The sequence below is a fragment of the Chrysemys picta genome, chromosome 7 (genome assembly GCF_011386835.1).
Source record: "Chrysemys picta bellii isolate R12L10 chromosome 7, ASM1138683v2, whole genome shotgun sequence".
Classification (NCBI taxonomy): domain Eukaryota; kingdom Metazoa; phylum Chordata; order Testudines; family Emydidae; genus Chrysemys; species Chrysemys picta.
This window is the reverse complement of record NC_088797.1, coordinates 30,405,638-30,418,460: the sequence shown is the minus strand read 5'-3', so window position 1 is coordinate 30,418,460 and position 12,823 is coordinate 30,405,638. Positions and strand designations below refer to the sequence as shown.

Sequence of the window (12,823 nt, the reverse complement as noted above, 5' to 3'; positions counted from 1 at the left end):
ATGGGGCACTGGCACCCCCTAGTGGGCATAATGGGCATGGCCATGTGGGGAAGGTGCCATTTCTCCTCTGGCCCTGGGACAGACTGAGGGGGTGAACCCCAATAAATGTGTGGGGTGGGGGGGTCAGGAAGAGGGTCTTGGGGGATCGCAGGAGCTGGGGCAGATCCTGGGAGATACTGATGGATGACAAGGGTCACTAGAGATGGAGACACAGAGCAGGAAAATGGCTGGGCCAAGGCAGGGGCATGGGGTTGGTGGGGGGGCTCTGGGACTTGGGGGGCAGGAGTCGCCATGAGCCATCGGGGTCCTGGGGTCAGTGATGGTCACATGGGGTCAGGGGTCACATGGGGTCAAAGAGCCATATAAGGTTATCTGAGGTCACAGAACATCTCCCTGAGGGCTGAACCCCACCCCCCGATGGACGCCATTTTGCGCCGCCAGCAGCCAGACGTAACTGCCCTTGCATCTGGTCACGTGACACAGAGCTGCTCTGGTCACGTGATGGGAAAGATGGCGGCCCCCAGGGCGGCTTCCGGGCCTGGCCAATCAGGAAGTGGGAGCTGCCGGCGGCTGCGCAGAGGGGTTTGGAGCGGGGGTCTGGAGAGGAGGTGAGAGCTGGGGATGGGGGGTCCCGAGGGAGCCCAGGGGAGGGGGGCCCCAGCACGGGACGTGGAGCCCCAGGAGAGCGGGGGTCCAGTGAGAGGGGCGAGGGGCCCGGAGAGGGAAGGCCCAGGTCATGGGGAGGCTGAGCCCGGGGCTGTGGGGACCCAGGAGTCTGGGGGTGCAGTGAGGGGGGAATCCCAGGGTCACAGCGGATTGAGGGGGGCTGAGCTAGGGGCTGTGGGGACCCAGGAGTCTGGGGGTGCAGTGAGGGGGGAGTCCCAGGGTCACAGCGGTTTGAGGGGGGCTGAGCTAGGGGCTGTGGGGACCCAGGAGTCTGGGGGTGCAGTGAGGGCGGAGCCCCAGGGTCATGTGGGATTGAGGAGGGCCAAGCTAGGGACTGTGGAGACCCAGGAGTCTGGGGGTGCAGTGAGGGGGGAGTCCCAGGGTCACAGCGGTTTGAGGGGGGCTGAGCTAGGGGCTGTGGGGACCCAGGAGTCTGGGGGTGCAGTGAGGGCGGAGCCCCAGGGTCATGTGGGATTGAGGAGGGCCAAGCTAGGGACTGTGGAGACCCAGGAGTCTGGGGGTGCAGTGAGGGGGGAGTCCCAGGGTCACAGTGGTTTGAGGGGGGCTGAGCTAGGGGCTGTGGGGACCAAGGAGTCTGGGGGTGCAGTGAGGGCGGAGCCCCAGGGTCATGTGGGATTGAGGAGGGCCAAGCTAGGGGCTGTGGGGACCCAGGAGTCTGGGGGTGCAGTGAGGGGGGAATCCCAGGGTCACAGTGGATTGAGGGGGGCTGAGCTAGGGGCTGTTGGGACCCAGGAGTCTAGGGGTGCAGTGAGGGGGGAGTCCCAGGGTCACAGCAGATTGAGGGGGGCTGAATTAGGGGCTGTGGAGACCCAGGAGTCTTTGAGGCAAATGGGGCCTAAGCGGGATCCACCCCTGAGGAAAGGGCTGCAGAGGGTCCCGGTGGGGGGTGGCCAGGGAGAAGCAGTCTGGATCCATAGGGAATGGAGGCAGGGGGCCCGGGCAGGTGGGCAGGGCCCTGTTGAGGTCTGGGTGCCCCGCAGGCATATCAAGGGCTCCCCAGCGACTGGGTTGCCTCTCTGGGGTGCCCAGGGCAGGTGGGCTTCGAGGGGAACCCGTGGTGGAGGAGGAGAGAGCCCCACAGATCCTGACCAAGTGTGGATCCCCAGGGAGAAGCCGGCTCCTGCTGGGGGGCCTGGGGACATCTGGGTGCACAAGGTGAGGGACCCCGCAGGAGCTGGGGAGATGTGGGTCTGGGCCTGGGAGGCCACAAAGAGCGAGAAGGACCAAGGGGAGGCCAGGGTGTGGACCCTCCAGAAAGCGGGGGACAGGAGAGTTGGGCAGGGAGAGGGGAGGCATGAGGCACCCTAAGTGGGCAAAGGTAATGTGCATCACATGGGGCCTGATATTGGGGGGAACTGCAAACACACACTGGCAGGGGAGCAGATATCACTGTGGGGTGGGAATGGGGGGCACAGGTAGGGAGACCCCACTGAAGCACCTTGGGTGGGTGGGAATGGGGGGCACAGGTAGGGAGACCCCACTGATGCACATTGGGTGGGTGGGAATGGGGATACAGCTGGGGAAATCACACAGGGGAGAGCTAGAATAGGGGGTGCAGGTGGGGAGACTTGGTGGACGTTGGGAGACCCCACCGTCCACGAGATTCTCTGGCTGGCACACCAGAGGGCAGTGGTGTCTGGTGCTACTAGGGCAGGGAGCGGAGGAGAGGCTCCTTCAGCTGGAGGACAGGTAAGTGGGGCGTCCAGAGGCTCCCAGGCCTGGACAGGGGGGATCCGGACGGATGGACTATGTGCCGCTGCATGCCTAGGGTAGGATCTGGAGGGGTGGGTAGCAGTATGAAGGACCAGTGGAGGGCTTAAAATATTTACAGCATGTCACTGTGTGTTTGAGTTGGGGGGGTATGGGGTGTGCAGAGGATTGGTTCAGGCCCAGGGAATGGGATGACAGCACCTTCCTCTCTAGGGGACGCTGGTCTGAATTGGCCCCAGGGCAAGGGTACTGGCTGGCTTGGGGAGGGAATAGGATCTGGGGATTTTCCCCTCTAGGGGGGCTGGCTCTAATCCAGCTCAGCGGGGGGGAGGGGGGACTGGCTGGGACTGAGGGTGAGTCTCTTGATTTACCTGCACTAACCAGGTTCTCATTGCATGTCCTTCCAGGATGCAGTCGAGCCAGGCCACAGCGCTGCTCACACTCTGCCTGTGGGCGCTTTGTCATCCAGCGCTGGGCACTGAGGGCAAGAGAAAGCTGCAGATTGGTGTCAAGAAGCGGGTGGAGAACTGTCCCATCAAATCCCGCAAGGGAGATGTGCTGCACATGCATTACACCGTGAGTGCTGCCCTGTGGAAGGGGGCAGTGCCAACCAGCTAGGGCCTGGGGATCTGTATGCTGGCAGGCACGGGAGGCATCAACTAGCCAGAGCCTGAGGTTCTGGGGCCAAGGAGAGACCTAGCCAGCCAATGTCCCTGGTGCCCCATTAATGCAGGGAAAGGGAGGGCACAAGTATTTGCCTATAGCTCCTGGGGCAATGTTTTTGTGTTGGGAGATGGGAGTCTCTGGCTGGGGCAGGCCACTCCATCTCACCCCCTCCTTTCCCACAGGGCAAGCTAGAAGATGGGACCGAGTTTGACAGCAGCATCCCACGTGACCAGCCTTTCATCTTCTCGCTGGGGACGGGCCAAGTCATCAAAGGCTGGGACCAAGGCCTGCTTGGGTAAAGTCCTGCTCTGCAAGTTGGGGGAGGGGGTGTTCAGAGAGCAGTCCCCCACATTGAGCCTGGGGCTCGACTCAAGCTGTGGCTGGAATCACAGAGTGAGGGACCCAGACATCCAGCTCGTGGGAGGGCATGTTGCACAGTCCCCTTTAGCCTCTCTCCATATGTCACTTGGCCTCCCCCTTCTCTGGTGTTAATCACGTTTATTACAGTAGCTCCTGAGGACCCTCTGCTGTCCCAGGCACTGCACAGTCAGGACTGGCTGCAGCCCTGCCCCCCCAAGCTCCCACTCGACCAGTAGAGGGGGCAAATGGCCTGTTCCGAGCCTTGGCATGGATTTGGAGAGCGATCCATGCCCCAGCCTTTGTACAGTCTTGGAGCATCCCCTGCATTGTGCTACAGCCTAGAACCACCCCCTTTGGCAAAGGGTGAAACCCACCGCTGTGAGACAGGGCCCTTGGGCTCCAGCTCCCTCTCTCTGTGGCTCCCCAGCTAGTGCGTGGTAGACGCTTTTCATCCCTTCAGGGAGTGATGCAACTAACGGATTTGCAGCGACCCGGCGCAGCCTTTTCAAAATGGGCGGGTGTTTATTAGTCACTTGGCCTCCATCATTAAAGGGGCCATCTTAGAATGGAAAACAAAGCTTAAATCTGAGTCCATGCTGGCAGCATCACCTGCCACTCTGGTCCAAAGCTTGGAGTCTCTCTGTCTCCCTACACTGAGTATTGGCAGCTGAATTCTGATAACCGTGACCTCAGCCCCTTGGTGCCCAGGTGCAGCCCTGCTGCATCTGGGTCCTTCTCCCTTGGCTGGCAGTCGTGGCCGGCCAGCCAGACTCCCAGTGTTTCTCCAGGGCTTGATGCCTTGATGCATTCGCCCCCCAGCTAGAGAGACCGCAGCTGTCCCTTCTCCCCTGCGCTAGGGGGGAAAGTAACCCCTTCCCGGCCAGAGGGTGGCAATCCCAAATGGGTGGGGAAACTGAGTCACACCTATGGTTCATACAGATATGACCACAATTCCCACACTCTGCACATGCCTCCTGAGCCTTAATTCAGACTTCGCTCCACCTGCCCTGTCTGCAGTGATCTTCCTGATGCTGCCAGCCAGCCGTCGATCACTGGGGTTGTCCATTCTGCGTGACTTCACAGCAAAGAGATTAACACCTTCTTCTCTTTGAACTGGATGCTGCCTATTCCCACTCTGGATCAGCGGCAGAGATGTAGACAAAGCAGGAGTCCTGGCTTCGAGCCTCTGCTCTAACCCACTGGACCCCACTCCCCTCCCAGAACTGGTAATAGAACCCAGAAGTCCTGGCTTCCAGCCCCCTCTGTGCTAAACACTAGACAGCCGTGCTGCTCCAGTTACGTTAGTCAACTGTTAGTGGCCATAGCCAAGCTAGTACCACACGCTGTTCCATCCCTAGCAGTGGTTGCAGGTGGATACGTGGATTTTTTTTCCCATGGGGGGCGGATACACCACATAGCCCAATGAGCAGCAGCTCTTCTGACACTACTGTCTTACCCACTGTGACTTCTCCTATACTTCTCAACCAATCTTGGTTTTTAAGCCTCTTACTGTTTTGGTTTGGGCTGCCCTGTTCGCTCTTGGAGCCGATAGTGGTTCAGAGGGTGGATGAGCTTATAACCAAGAGCTGACTGAGAGGGTGCAGCAAGCAGAAAATGGATTCTCACGCATGTAAGCCACTCTGGGTCAAGCAACAGGGTTGGGAGGGATTCCAAACCTGCCAGGGGGTGGTGAGGTGCCCCAAAAGTGATCCCCCACTGGGGGAAGAGTGGTACAGTGGTTAGAGCTGCTTAGATGGCTAGTTCTCAGAATGGGGCTGACTCCTAGGCGCTACTGTAAGACAAACAGGGCCCTAGCCTAGGGCTCTGGAAGCCCTGGTTCCATTCGCTGCGTGGGCAGGTCACTCGGTTTCTCCATCTGCAGCTGGGGATAATAGCTCTGCCCAGCCTCAGACCTGTGATAAAGATTGAGGTGCCCAGACCCAGTGGGGATGGGGGCCAGAGCAATACCGAAGATGGGTCTAGAACTGACTCTTTCCTGCGCAGTCATCCATCCCAAGGCCAGAAGAGCCCACGGTGACCATCTGGCCTGACCTCCTGTCCCAGGCCATTGGACTCTTTCTGGCCGAACTAGAGCAGAGCTGTTAGAAGAACATCCCTTCTTGATTTAATAATTGCCATGACGGAGAATCCACTGCAGCCCTTGGGAAAGATGAGTCCGAGCAAGAGAAATTGGAGACTGGCAATCCCACTGATGCTCACACTCAGATTCCTGGGCTTAGAGGCCCAAATGCACGATACACCTCCCCTGGATCAGCAGCAGGCTTTGAACCCCTTCACCTTCAGAGCCCCACGACCCCCTTATTGTTTCAGGTACAACGGAGGTGGTTGAACTCTGCCAGATTTCAGCATGTGCAATACATTCATTCTGTTAAATACCTGCTATTTGTGTTACTGGGTTTAGCCAGCTGTCTGTGCCAGTGGGGGATTTTTAGCTGTCACGTGCAGTTGAAGGTAAATAGTCCATTGACAATTTTGGCCTCAGACATTGGGAATCTGGGCAATATCGACTCTCCCATGAACTTGCCCATGATTCATTTTACCTGCACGGACTATTAGCGGCAGAGGCGCCCTGAGCTTTTGCCATTGTGAAGTGGAGTTATCTGCCATTTTACTGATGGCAGAGAAGGATGTGGGGGTGACTTCCCCAAGCTCCGGAGAGTGAGTCAGCGGCAGGACCAAGAGTGGAATTCAGGAGTCCTGCCTCCCGGCCTCCTGCTCTAGCCCACGGGGTCCCACTCCCCTCCCAGAGCTGGGGGTAGAATCCAGGAGTCCTGTCTGCCAGCCATAGTGTTTTGCCCCAAGAGAGGGCTCTGAGTGGCGGCTTAACAGGGGAAGCTGCAGGGGTGATGTTTGCTGCTGTTGGGTTACAATAAGCATATGATCCTATCTTTGCTTCCTTAAAGGGGCTTTGTGGTGGGGAGTAGGGGGGTCTGACTGAGAGGTCTGGTGCTGTTGACTCAGCAAGTCTCACTGCTGTCTCCTTTCAGGATGTGCGAGGGTGAGAAGAGGAAACTGGTGATTCCCTCCGAGCTGGGTAGGTAGCCAGGGATTGGACTGACCCGCTCTGCAGGGGGAATGGGGTACAAGGCCTTTCTCCTCTAGGGGACGCCAGCTCTGATCCAGTCCTAGCAGGCAGTGACCAATGATCAAACTGCTGGGGGTCTCTCCAGTTTCCATGTCTTGCTAAAGTCACCTGCCCAGAACCATCACCAGAGGGGACTGTGGGTGGGAATTGAGGGGCATCAACAGAGCTATGAGATGGGAGCCTGGGGCTGTGGGTCAGGACTATGGGGCATCAAGGTGTTCACTCCTAGGCCAGTCCCCTGTGGGAAAGCAGGTGGGGGGGAGGGGGACACTGCTTTGGGTGCCCAAAAGACACTGACATTTAGGGGAGGGTGCTCTTTGTGCCAGTCTGGCCTCTTTCCCATTGCTCAAGTCCCTGCCCGAAACCTCCTCTCCCCATTGGGCTGGGGGGGTGGGAGGGTCAGTTCCTTACTTTAAATTTTCTCTGTTTCCTCCAAAGGCTACGGGGACCGAGGGGCTCCACCCAAGATCCCAGGTAAGGCCACTGTGCACCCCATGTGCTTGGTCCCTGCCTGTCCCTCGGGGCAGTGGTGCCAACCGTGTGAACTCCCAGCCCATCAGGTCTCCACAGCCTACCTCCAATCACTCACTGGGGCGGCCCCTCCCCTATCACCTTCCAGGCAGCAGGGCCCCTATCCAGCCATCGGGCAGTGAGGTCCTCCCTGCTCCCCTCTCCCACAGTGACATAGGGTCCCTGCTGTGCAGAATGGCTGGGGGGTTCCTGCCTGGGTGGGGGAGGAGTGGGGCAGGATTGCATGATGCTCCCCTGACTTTGCCCTATCCCCCTCCAGGTGGCGCAACACTGATCTTCGAGGTGGAGCTGCTGAAGATTGAGCGGCGACCGGAGCTGTAGGCAGGCAGCATTGGCTGTGGGTGGGTGGATGGAGGTCTGGGGGGGCCTCGGCTTGGTGGGGGAAGGGTTGTGTGTGACCATCTGCACACGGGGGGGGGCGGGCGGGCAGAGAGCTGTTTAAAACAATCCTGGAAGATCAAAAATAAAAGCACAGACTGGAGCTGCCCAGTGTGTGGGGGGAAGGGGTGCTGAGATGGAAGGGGGGGCTCTGGAGAATGGTGCAGAGGCAGGGCAAGCCCAGAGCAAAGTAAATTGAGAGCTGGGGCTCCTGGGTGCAATCTCGGAGGGGAGAGGGGGCTTGTCAGAGCAGGGAGTCCAGGCTTCTGAGTTCTCTCCCTGCTTCCAGGCAGGTGCTGTGAACCATCCTGCCAAGGAGTGGCACTGCCTGCCTTCGCCACAGGGTGGCACCTGGCAACAGCTGGCAGCCCCTCTGCCTGTGACCCGCTTTCCCAGGCAGAGAGGGGAGGGGCAACTCGCTCTGGGGCGGGGCTGTGCCTGGGACAGCATGGACAGGGCAGGAGGGAGGCCTTGGGCACTGGCCTGGCTGGGAAGAGAGAGCTGAGGAGCTGAGCTGGGGCAGGCCCCGACCCGCTGCAGGCCAGCTTCAAGGGCAGAGCGGGCAGCACGTGGGAACCAGCAGCAGTGACTCAGCCTGCTCCCAGATCCACCCTGTGAGACTGCAGCCGCACCCTGTGCTCACGAGGGCCCTGGGACTGGACAGCAGGGGCTGCGGGGCTGGAGTGAGGGGCACTGGCACAGCTGGGGTCGGAGGGGGACATAGGGCTGGATAGCAGGGGCTGCAGGTTGGGAGTGAGGGGGACCGGCACAACTGGGGTTGGTTGGAGGGGGACAGAGGCCGGCTAGCAGGGGCTGCAGGTTGGGAGCGAGGGGCACTGGCAGAGCTGGGATAGCGGGGGGGGCTGCAGGTCAGGATTGAGGAGAACTGGCAGACATGGGGTGCCCAGGGAGAGGAGGGAGGGGCAGTGCCAGGCCCATCTGGTCAGCCCCATCCTCCATTACCCAGCAGGGTGATCAGGGAGCCAGCTGGGTTGCTGCTGGAGGGCAGGGGGCTGGGTGGGGTGGAATGGAGGCTGCCAGCGCACTCGTCCCCACCACAGCAGGGTGCTGGCCCCAGCCCTGTCCTGCCGGCTCCCAGCCACCCGGTGACCTCAGGCCGGAAGCACGAAGTGTGGCTGCCGCCCGATTCGTTCCAGGAGCCAGGGACATTCTTTCCGTGCTGAGCTCAGCCCTGCCAGGAGCGGGGGAGGGGAGGCACTCAGCCTGGCCTGGATGGGGCCTAACCAGCCTCCTGGGGCATGGATGTCACAGGGCCAGGGAGCCCCCCCTCCACAGACAGCCTGTTGCCAGTGCTGGGACCCACCTTGCCACCTGGTTGCCACAGCAGCTGCCTCCCACGGGGGGGGAGAGGGCCTGGGGAATGTGGAGCTAGCAGCAGCTTTGTGCGGGGAAGAAGGGCTGCTCTGTGGGGTGCGAGGTGGTACCAGCAGCTGGTGCTGGGCACCCCAGTCCTTGGCCAAGCCCCACGTGGGGCTCAGTTGGCCCTTCCTCTGCCTGTCTTTCCCAGGTGATGTGCAGATGCTGAGGGCTTCCCTTAGTGCTGCTGATCTCCCCCCCCACCCCCCCGCCTATTAGCCACAATTAACATCTCAGCTGGGCCTGCTAGCAGCAACAGGGTGTTATCCTGCAGGGGATCCCACCACCCCTGCTGGGAAAATGGGGCCCAGTCTGGACCCGCCCTCCATTCCCTTTTCAGCTGGGGGTATCTGCCCACAGCCTCCCTGCTCCCATCAAAAGATGCTTGAGAAATGGGGAAAGGGGCTGCAGTCACCTCAAGCTGGAAGCCCTGCGGATTCCCATCCCACAGAGTGCCCTCTTCAGCCCCCCCCATGCTTGGGAGTGTCCCACACACACCAGTGCCCACTTATACCAGTGGGTGCTACCCTCTGACCCCCAACCTGCCTGCAAGTTTCCCCCATTGGTCCTGCACCCCCCAAACCACCCAATCTACCCCACACACACACACCACAGGACAGCAGCTCCCCAACTCTCAAACACTTTTATTAAATTCATATAAAAACACAAAATTCATGTAATAATTAAAAAAACCTCAAAAAAATCCTTACAAAAAATCAAATCATAACCCCCCTCCCCAGAGCCCCCCACTACCAAAAAAAGAGGGGGCTCATGTGGGGGTATTGCTAAGGAGCTGTCCAGCTGGCTAGTGATTATCAATGCACTGGGGAGGTTGAGGAGGGGGCCCCCCTCCCTCTACATCCCCAAGCTTTAGAGAGGGGATTCCCCCCACCCCAGCCTGGTGCCATTGGTTGCTTCTCTCCCCCCTCCTCACCCCCTAGCTGGGGGAGGTGGGTCTAAGGACGGGGGGGGGTGTCATTTCTTCTGGGGGGTGCTGAGCTTCTGCATGCCTCGGATCTTGTCGAGCAGGTCCCCCACAAAAGCCTGGTGGGGAGGAAGAGGAGAAGGGTTATGGGGGGCAGGAGCGGAAGCCCCTTTCCTTTCTGATAGAGCCCTGGAGTCCTGCCACCCACCCTGCCCTAACCCACTAGACCCCACCCCCTCCCAGACTGGTTCCTTCCCCCAGTGGCCCAGGATCCTCTAAGGATACAGCCCCCACCCAGCAGTAGGTTTCAGAGGGCCCCAGAAACCAGCTCTGGCGAGGAAGCCCCCACCCCAAAGTGACAGGTGTGGGTGGGGGGGGACGGGACTGGAGAGGGAATAGCAGCTGCTGACACCCCCCCCCCCCAGCCTGGAGATTGATCACAACTGCTGGGGCGGGCCCAGAGCCATCCACCTCCCTCCCACTGTCCAGGGGGCGGGTCCCAGTGTTTCTAGCTCCTGTGTGAGATGCAGGGGGACCTGCCACTCACCTCCGTGGGCTTGTAACAGTCAACCAGGAGCTCCTGGGGAAGGGACAGAGAGGGGGGTCAGGGCTAAGAGGGGGGCTGCCCGTGGGCCAGATCCATGCATGCTGGATCTCCTACCCCAGCCCCATACCTTATATCCCTCTCCCTTCTAGCTCCCAGCCCTGCCTCCTTCCCTGCCCCATGGCTTCCAAGACCCCAGCACCACCCTGTCCCTTGGGTTCCCCACCCCCTCAGGCTGCATGATCCCCAGCTCTGTATCCCACTCCCTCCCCTCCTAGGCCAGCTCCCCTGGCATGCACCCCAACCCCATGGGTGGCTACTACAGGGCCCTCCTTGCAGCCAGGTCAGTACTGCCGCGGATTCTACCCCCATCAGGCTGGCTATCGTCCCCTACAGTGTGGTGCTTTGCTGCCCCAACCCTTCCCCTCTAGCCTGGCACTCCACCAACCCCCTGCCACCATCCCAGGCACCTCACTAGTCCCAACACCTCCCTGCACTCCCCCCCCAATCCCCTGCACTACCAGCTGAGCCCCACGCCAGCCCCAAGGGACTGACAGTGTATCTACTGGCAGGGGGACCCTGCTGCATTCCCTACCTTCACCCTGGCTCCCCGGGCATCATCACTGCCCATGTCCAGCAGCTCATCTACATCGATCTCCAGCTCTGGAATCTCCTCTTCCTGGGAAAGGGGTGGAAATGATTGGCGGGGGGGGGGGGGGGGGGTTAGTGCACTGGGGTAGCCCCCCCAACTAGTTACCCCCACACACACACTGAAGAACAGGCCAGTCCCCACACTCCCAGCTCAGACTGAGACTGAACAGTGCATGCTGGGAGCAGTCACACCTACCCCCATCACCCAGCTCCCCACCCACCCACACTAAACCAGACTGGGAACCGGGGGTGGGGTGGGGAGATTAGCCGTTGGAAGAGTTTTAGCAGCACAACAGAAACGGCCTAATCAGGTCACCCTCCATTCGAGCAGCCAGGCTCAGACCTCCTCTCCCCCGCAAAAGAACCCTGCCTAATCAGCTCCCTGGCTAATTAAATCAGAAGTTGGGCTCTCACCCCACGAGGGGGGGCATGGCAGACCCAGTCTGAACAATAGGATTCAGCCCCTCAAGCAGCTCCAGCTACTTACAGCCCCATTAGCCAGCTCAGAGACAAGCTCCATATGGCGCATCTGGCCCTGTATAAACACCCCTGGCACCTCACCCCAGAGGTGGCTGCATCTCAGCCCCGGGAGGGATCCCTGCGTGCGCCCCTCCCCCCAGCGCTGTGTGCAAGCGGGAGTCACCGAAATCCACACGGAGATTTGGAAACAGGAAGCAAGTCAGTTGGAATCCAGGGAAGAGTCACGCCGCCCCCCCCCCCCCCCCCCACCGCTGCCCCACCCCCTTTGCTTGGAGGGATCGTCCACATACACTAGCCTGCGCCCCCGGCCCCCACCAACATCAAAAACTGATTAACCCCAGCAACCTCCTCCCAAATGCCCTGGACCCCTCACCAAGGGAGGGGGAGAGAATCTGCCCCCCCCTTAGACAATTTAGGAATTAACTGTTTAGATTCCATCCAGCCCCACTGACTCTGGAAATGGGGGCGGGGTTGCCTGTCTCCCCCCGAGGCTTTAAAGCGATTACAGCCTGCAAAGGAAATCCTTGGAACTAAGCAGCGTGAGAAACTTGGGGGAAGTTTGAGGACCCCCTCCCGCCCGATGGGAGTGTGGGGAAGGGAGGGGGGATTAGCAGCTGTCCAACTCGGCCCCCAAATCCACCGGCTACAGAGCAAATCTGGGGGAGGCCTGGCGCGCAGCGTGAAGGTCGGGATGGGATGGCGGCTGGTACTTAAGCGGGGGGTTCCAGCTGGGGGTCACAGTCATGTGGCCGGGCGAGGTCCGTGTTTTGGGGACGGTGGATGGGGACTGGGAGACTCGTGTCCCTGGGCGACTGGGGGAGGGGACTCCCCTAGTTTGGAGATGGGGGTGCTTATTGGGGTGCCAGGGAAGTTGGGGGCTCGGGGGTCCCTGACAGGCAGAGATGGGGCAGTTCCAGGACCCGGGGCGGGGTACCTGGCAGTCGTACAGCTGCGTGAGCTGCTCCAGGATCCACTCCTCCAGGTTAAGCCGCTTGCGAAGCTCCTTGCGATCGTATTTCACCGTGACCTTCCCCTGGCGCCGGACCGGCCCCTCCTCCTCCTCCTGGCCCGGCTCCCCCGGGGGACTCTGGAAATACACCCGGGGGCTTGTGGCCCCCGCTGGGCCGCTCTCTGGGCTGCAAGGCGCTGCCATCCGCCGTGCCGGGGACCCGAACCGGGTCAGAACTGACTCAGCTGCTGCCTGAACCGGACCCACGTGGGCTCAGAACCTCCGGCTGCTGATGCCGGGAGCGGCTCTCAGCTGGGTCCTGCCGATGCTGCCTCAGCCCAGACCCCGGCACACGTGGGTCCAGAACCGAAGCCGCCTTCAGCTGCCGATACCGCGATGGAAGGAACCAGGTCCTCTTCCTGCCCTCGCGGGAACCAGAACCGGATCCTGCTATTACGG

General features: G+C 60.6%; 2 protein-coding genes across 5 annotated transcripts; one reads left to right on the top strand and one right to left on the bottom strand.

The window, feature by feature from the left end:
- The first annotated feature begins 448 nt into the window (after positions 1-448).
- FKBP2 (FKBP prolyl isomerase 2) lies at positions 449-7,541 on the top strand. 3 transcript variants are annotated; one of them, XM_065552969.1, is made up of 7 exons: positions 505-608; positions 1,668-1,842; positions 2,805-2,973; positions 3,246-3,358; positions 6,432-6,478; positions 6,968-7,003; positions 7,320-7,541. In XM_065552969.1, exons 3-7 carry the CDS (start codon positions 2,806-2,808, stop codon positions 7,379-7,381), a joined length of 426 nt encoding a protein of 141 aa, XP_065409041.1. In that variant the 5' UTR covers positions 505-608; positions 1,668-1,842; position 2,805; the 3' UTR covers positions 7,382-7,541. The 3 variants fall into 3 exon arrangements, with proteins under 3 accessions (XP_005305586.2, XP_065409041.1, XP_005305584.1); XM_005305529.4 differs by lacking the exon at positions 1,668-1,842 and having other exon boundaries at positions 449-608; XM_005305527.5 differs by lacking the exons at positions 505-608; positions 1,668-1,842 and adding an exon at positions 2,221-2,376.
- A 1,898-nt stretch (positions 7,542-9,439) lies between these two features.
- PPP1R14B (protein phosphatase 1 regulatory inhibitor subunit 14B) lies at positions 9,440-12,568 on the bottom strand. Of its 2 annotated transcripts, XM_005305519.5 has the most exons (4): positions 12,350-12,568; positions 10,880-10,963; positions 10,288-10,320; positions 9,440-9,859 (listed from the first exon to the last, which is right to left on the bottom strand). In XM_005305519.5, exons 1-4 carry the CDS (start codon positions 12,566-12,568, stop codon positions 9,791-9,793), a joined length of 405 nt encoding a protein of 134 aa, XP_005305576.1. In that variant the 3' UTR covers positions 9,440-9,790. The 2 variants fall into 2 exon arrangements, with proteins under 2 accessions (XP_005305576.1, XP_042705668.1); XM_042849734.2 differs by lacking the exon at positions 10,288-10,320.
- Between the last annotated feature and the right edge of the window lie 255 nt (positions 12,569-12,823).

What these genes read in the sequence shown, in the direction of transcription:
- FKBP2 (XM_005305529.4), top strand. Translation starts at nt 502, where the DNA reads ATGGGAAAGATGGCGGCCCCCAGGGCGGCTTCCGGGCCTGGCCAATCA. An exon ending in AGCGGGGGTCTGGAGAGGAG is followed by an intron (nt 609 to 2,804) that starts GTGAGAGCTGGG and finishes ATGTCCTTCCAG; the next exon opens with GATGCAGTCGAGCCAGGCCA. An exon ending in TGCTGCACATGCATTACACC is followed by an intron (nt 2,974 to 3,245) that starts GTGAGTGCTGCC and finishes CCTTTCCCACAG; the next exon opens with GGCAAGCTAGAAGATGGGAC.
- PPP1R14B (XM_005305519.5), bottom strand. Translation starts at nt 12,568, where the DNA reads ATGGCAGCGCCTTGCAGCCCAGAGAGCGGCCCAGCGGGGGCCACAAGC. An exon ending in CCCGGGGAGCCAGGGTGAAG is followed by an intron (nt 10,321 to 10,879) that starts GTAGGGAATGCA and finishes TCCCTTCCCCAG; the next exon opens with GAGCTCCTGGTTGACTGTTA. An exon ending in ACTGTTACAAGCCCACGGAG is followed by an intron (nt 9,860 to 10,287) that starts GTGAGTGGCAGG and finishes CCTCCCCACCAG; the next exon opens with GCTTTTGTGGGGGACCTGCT.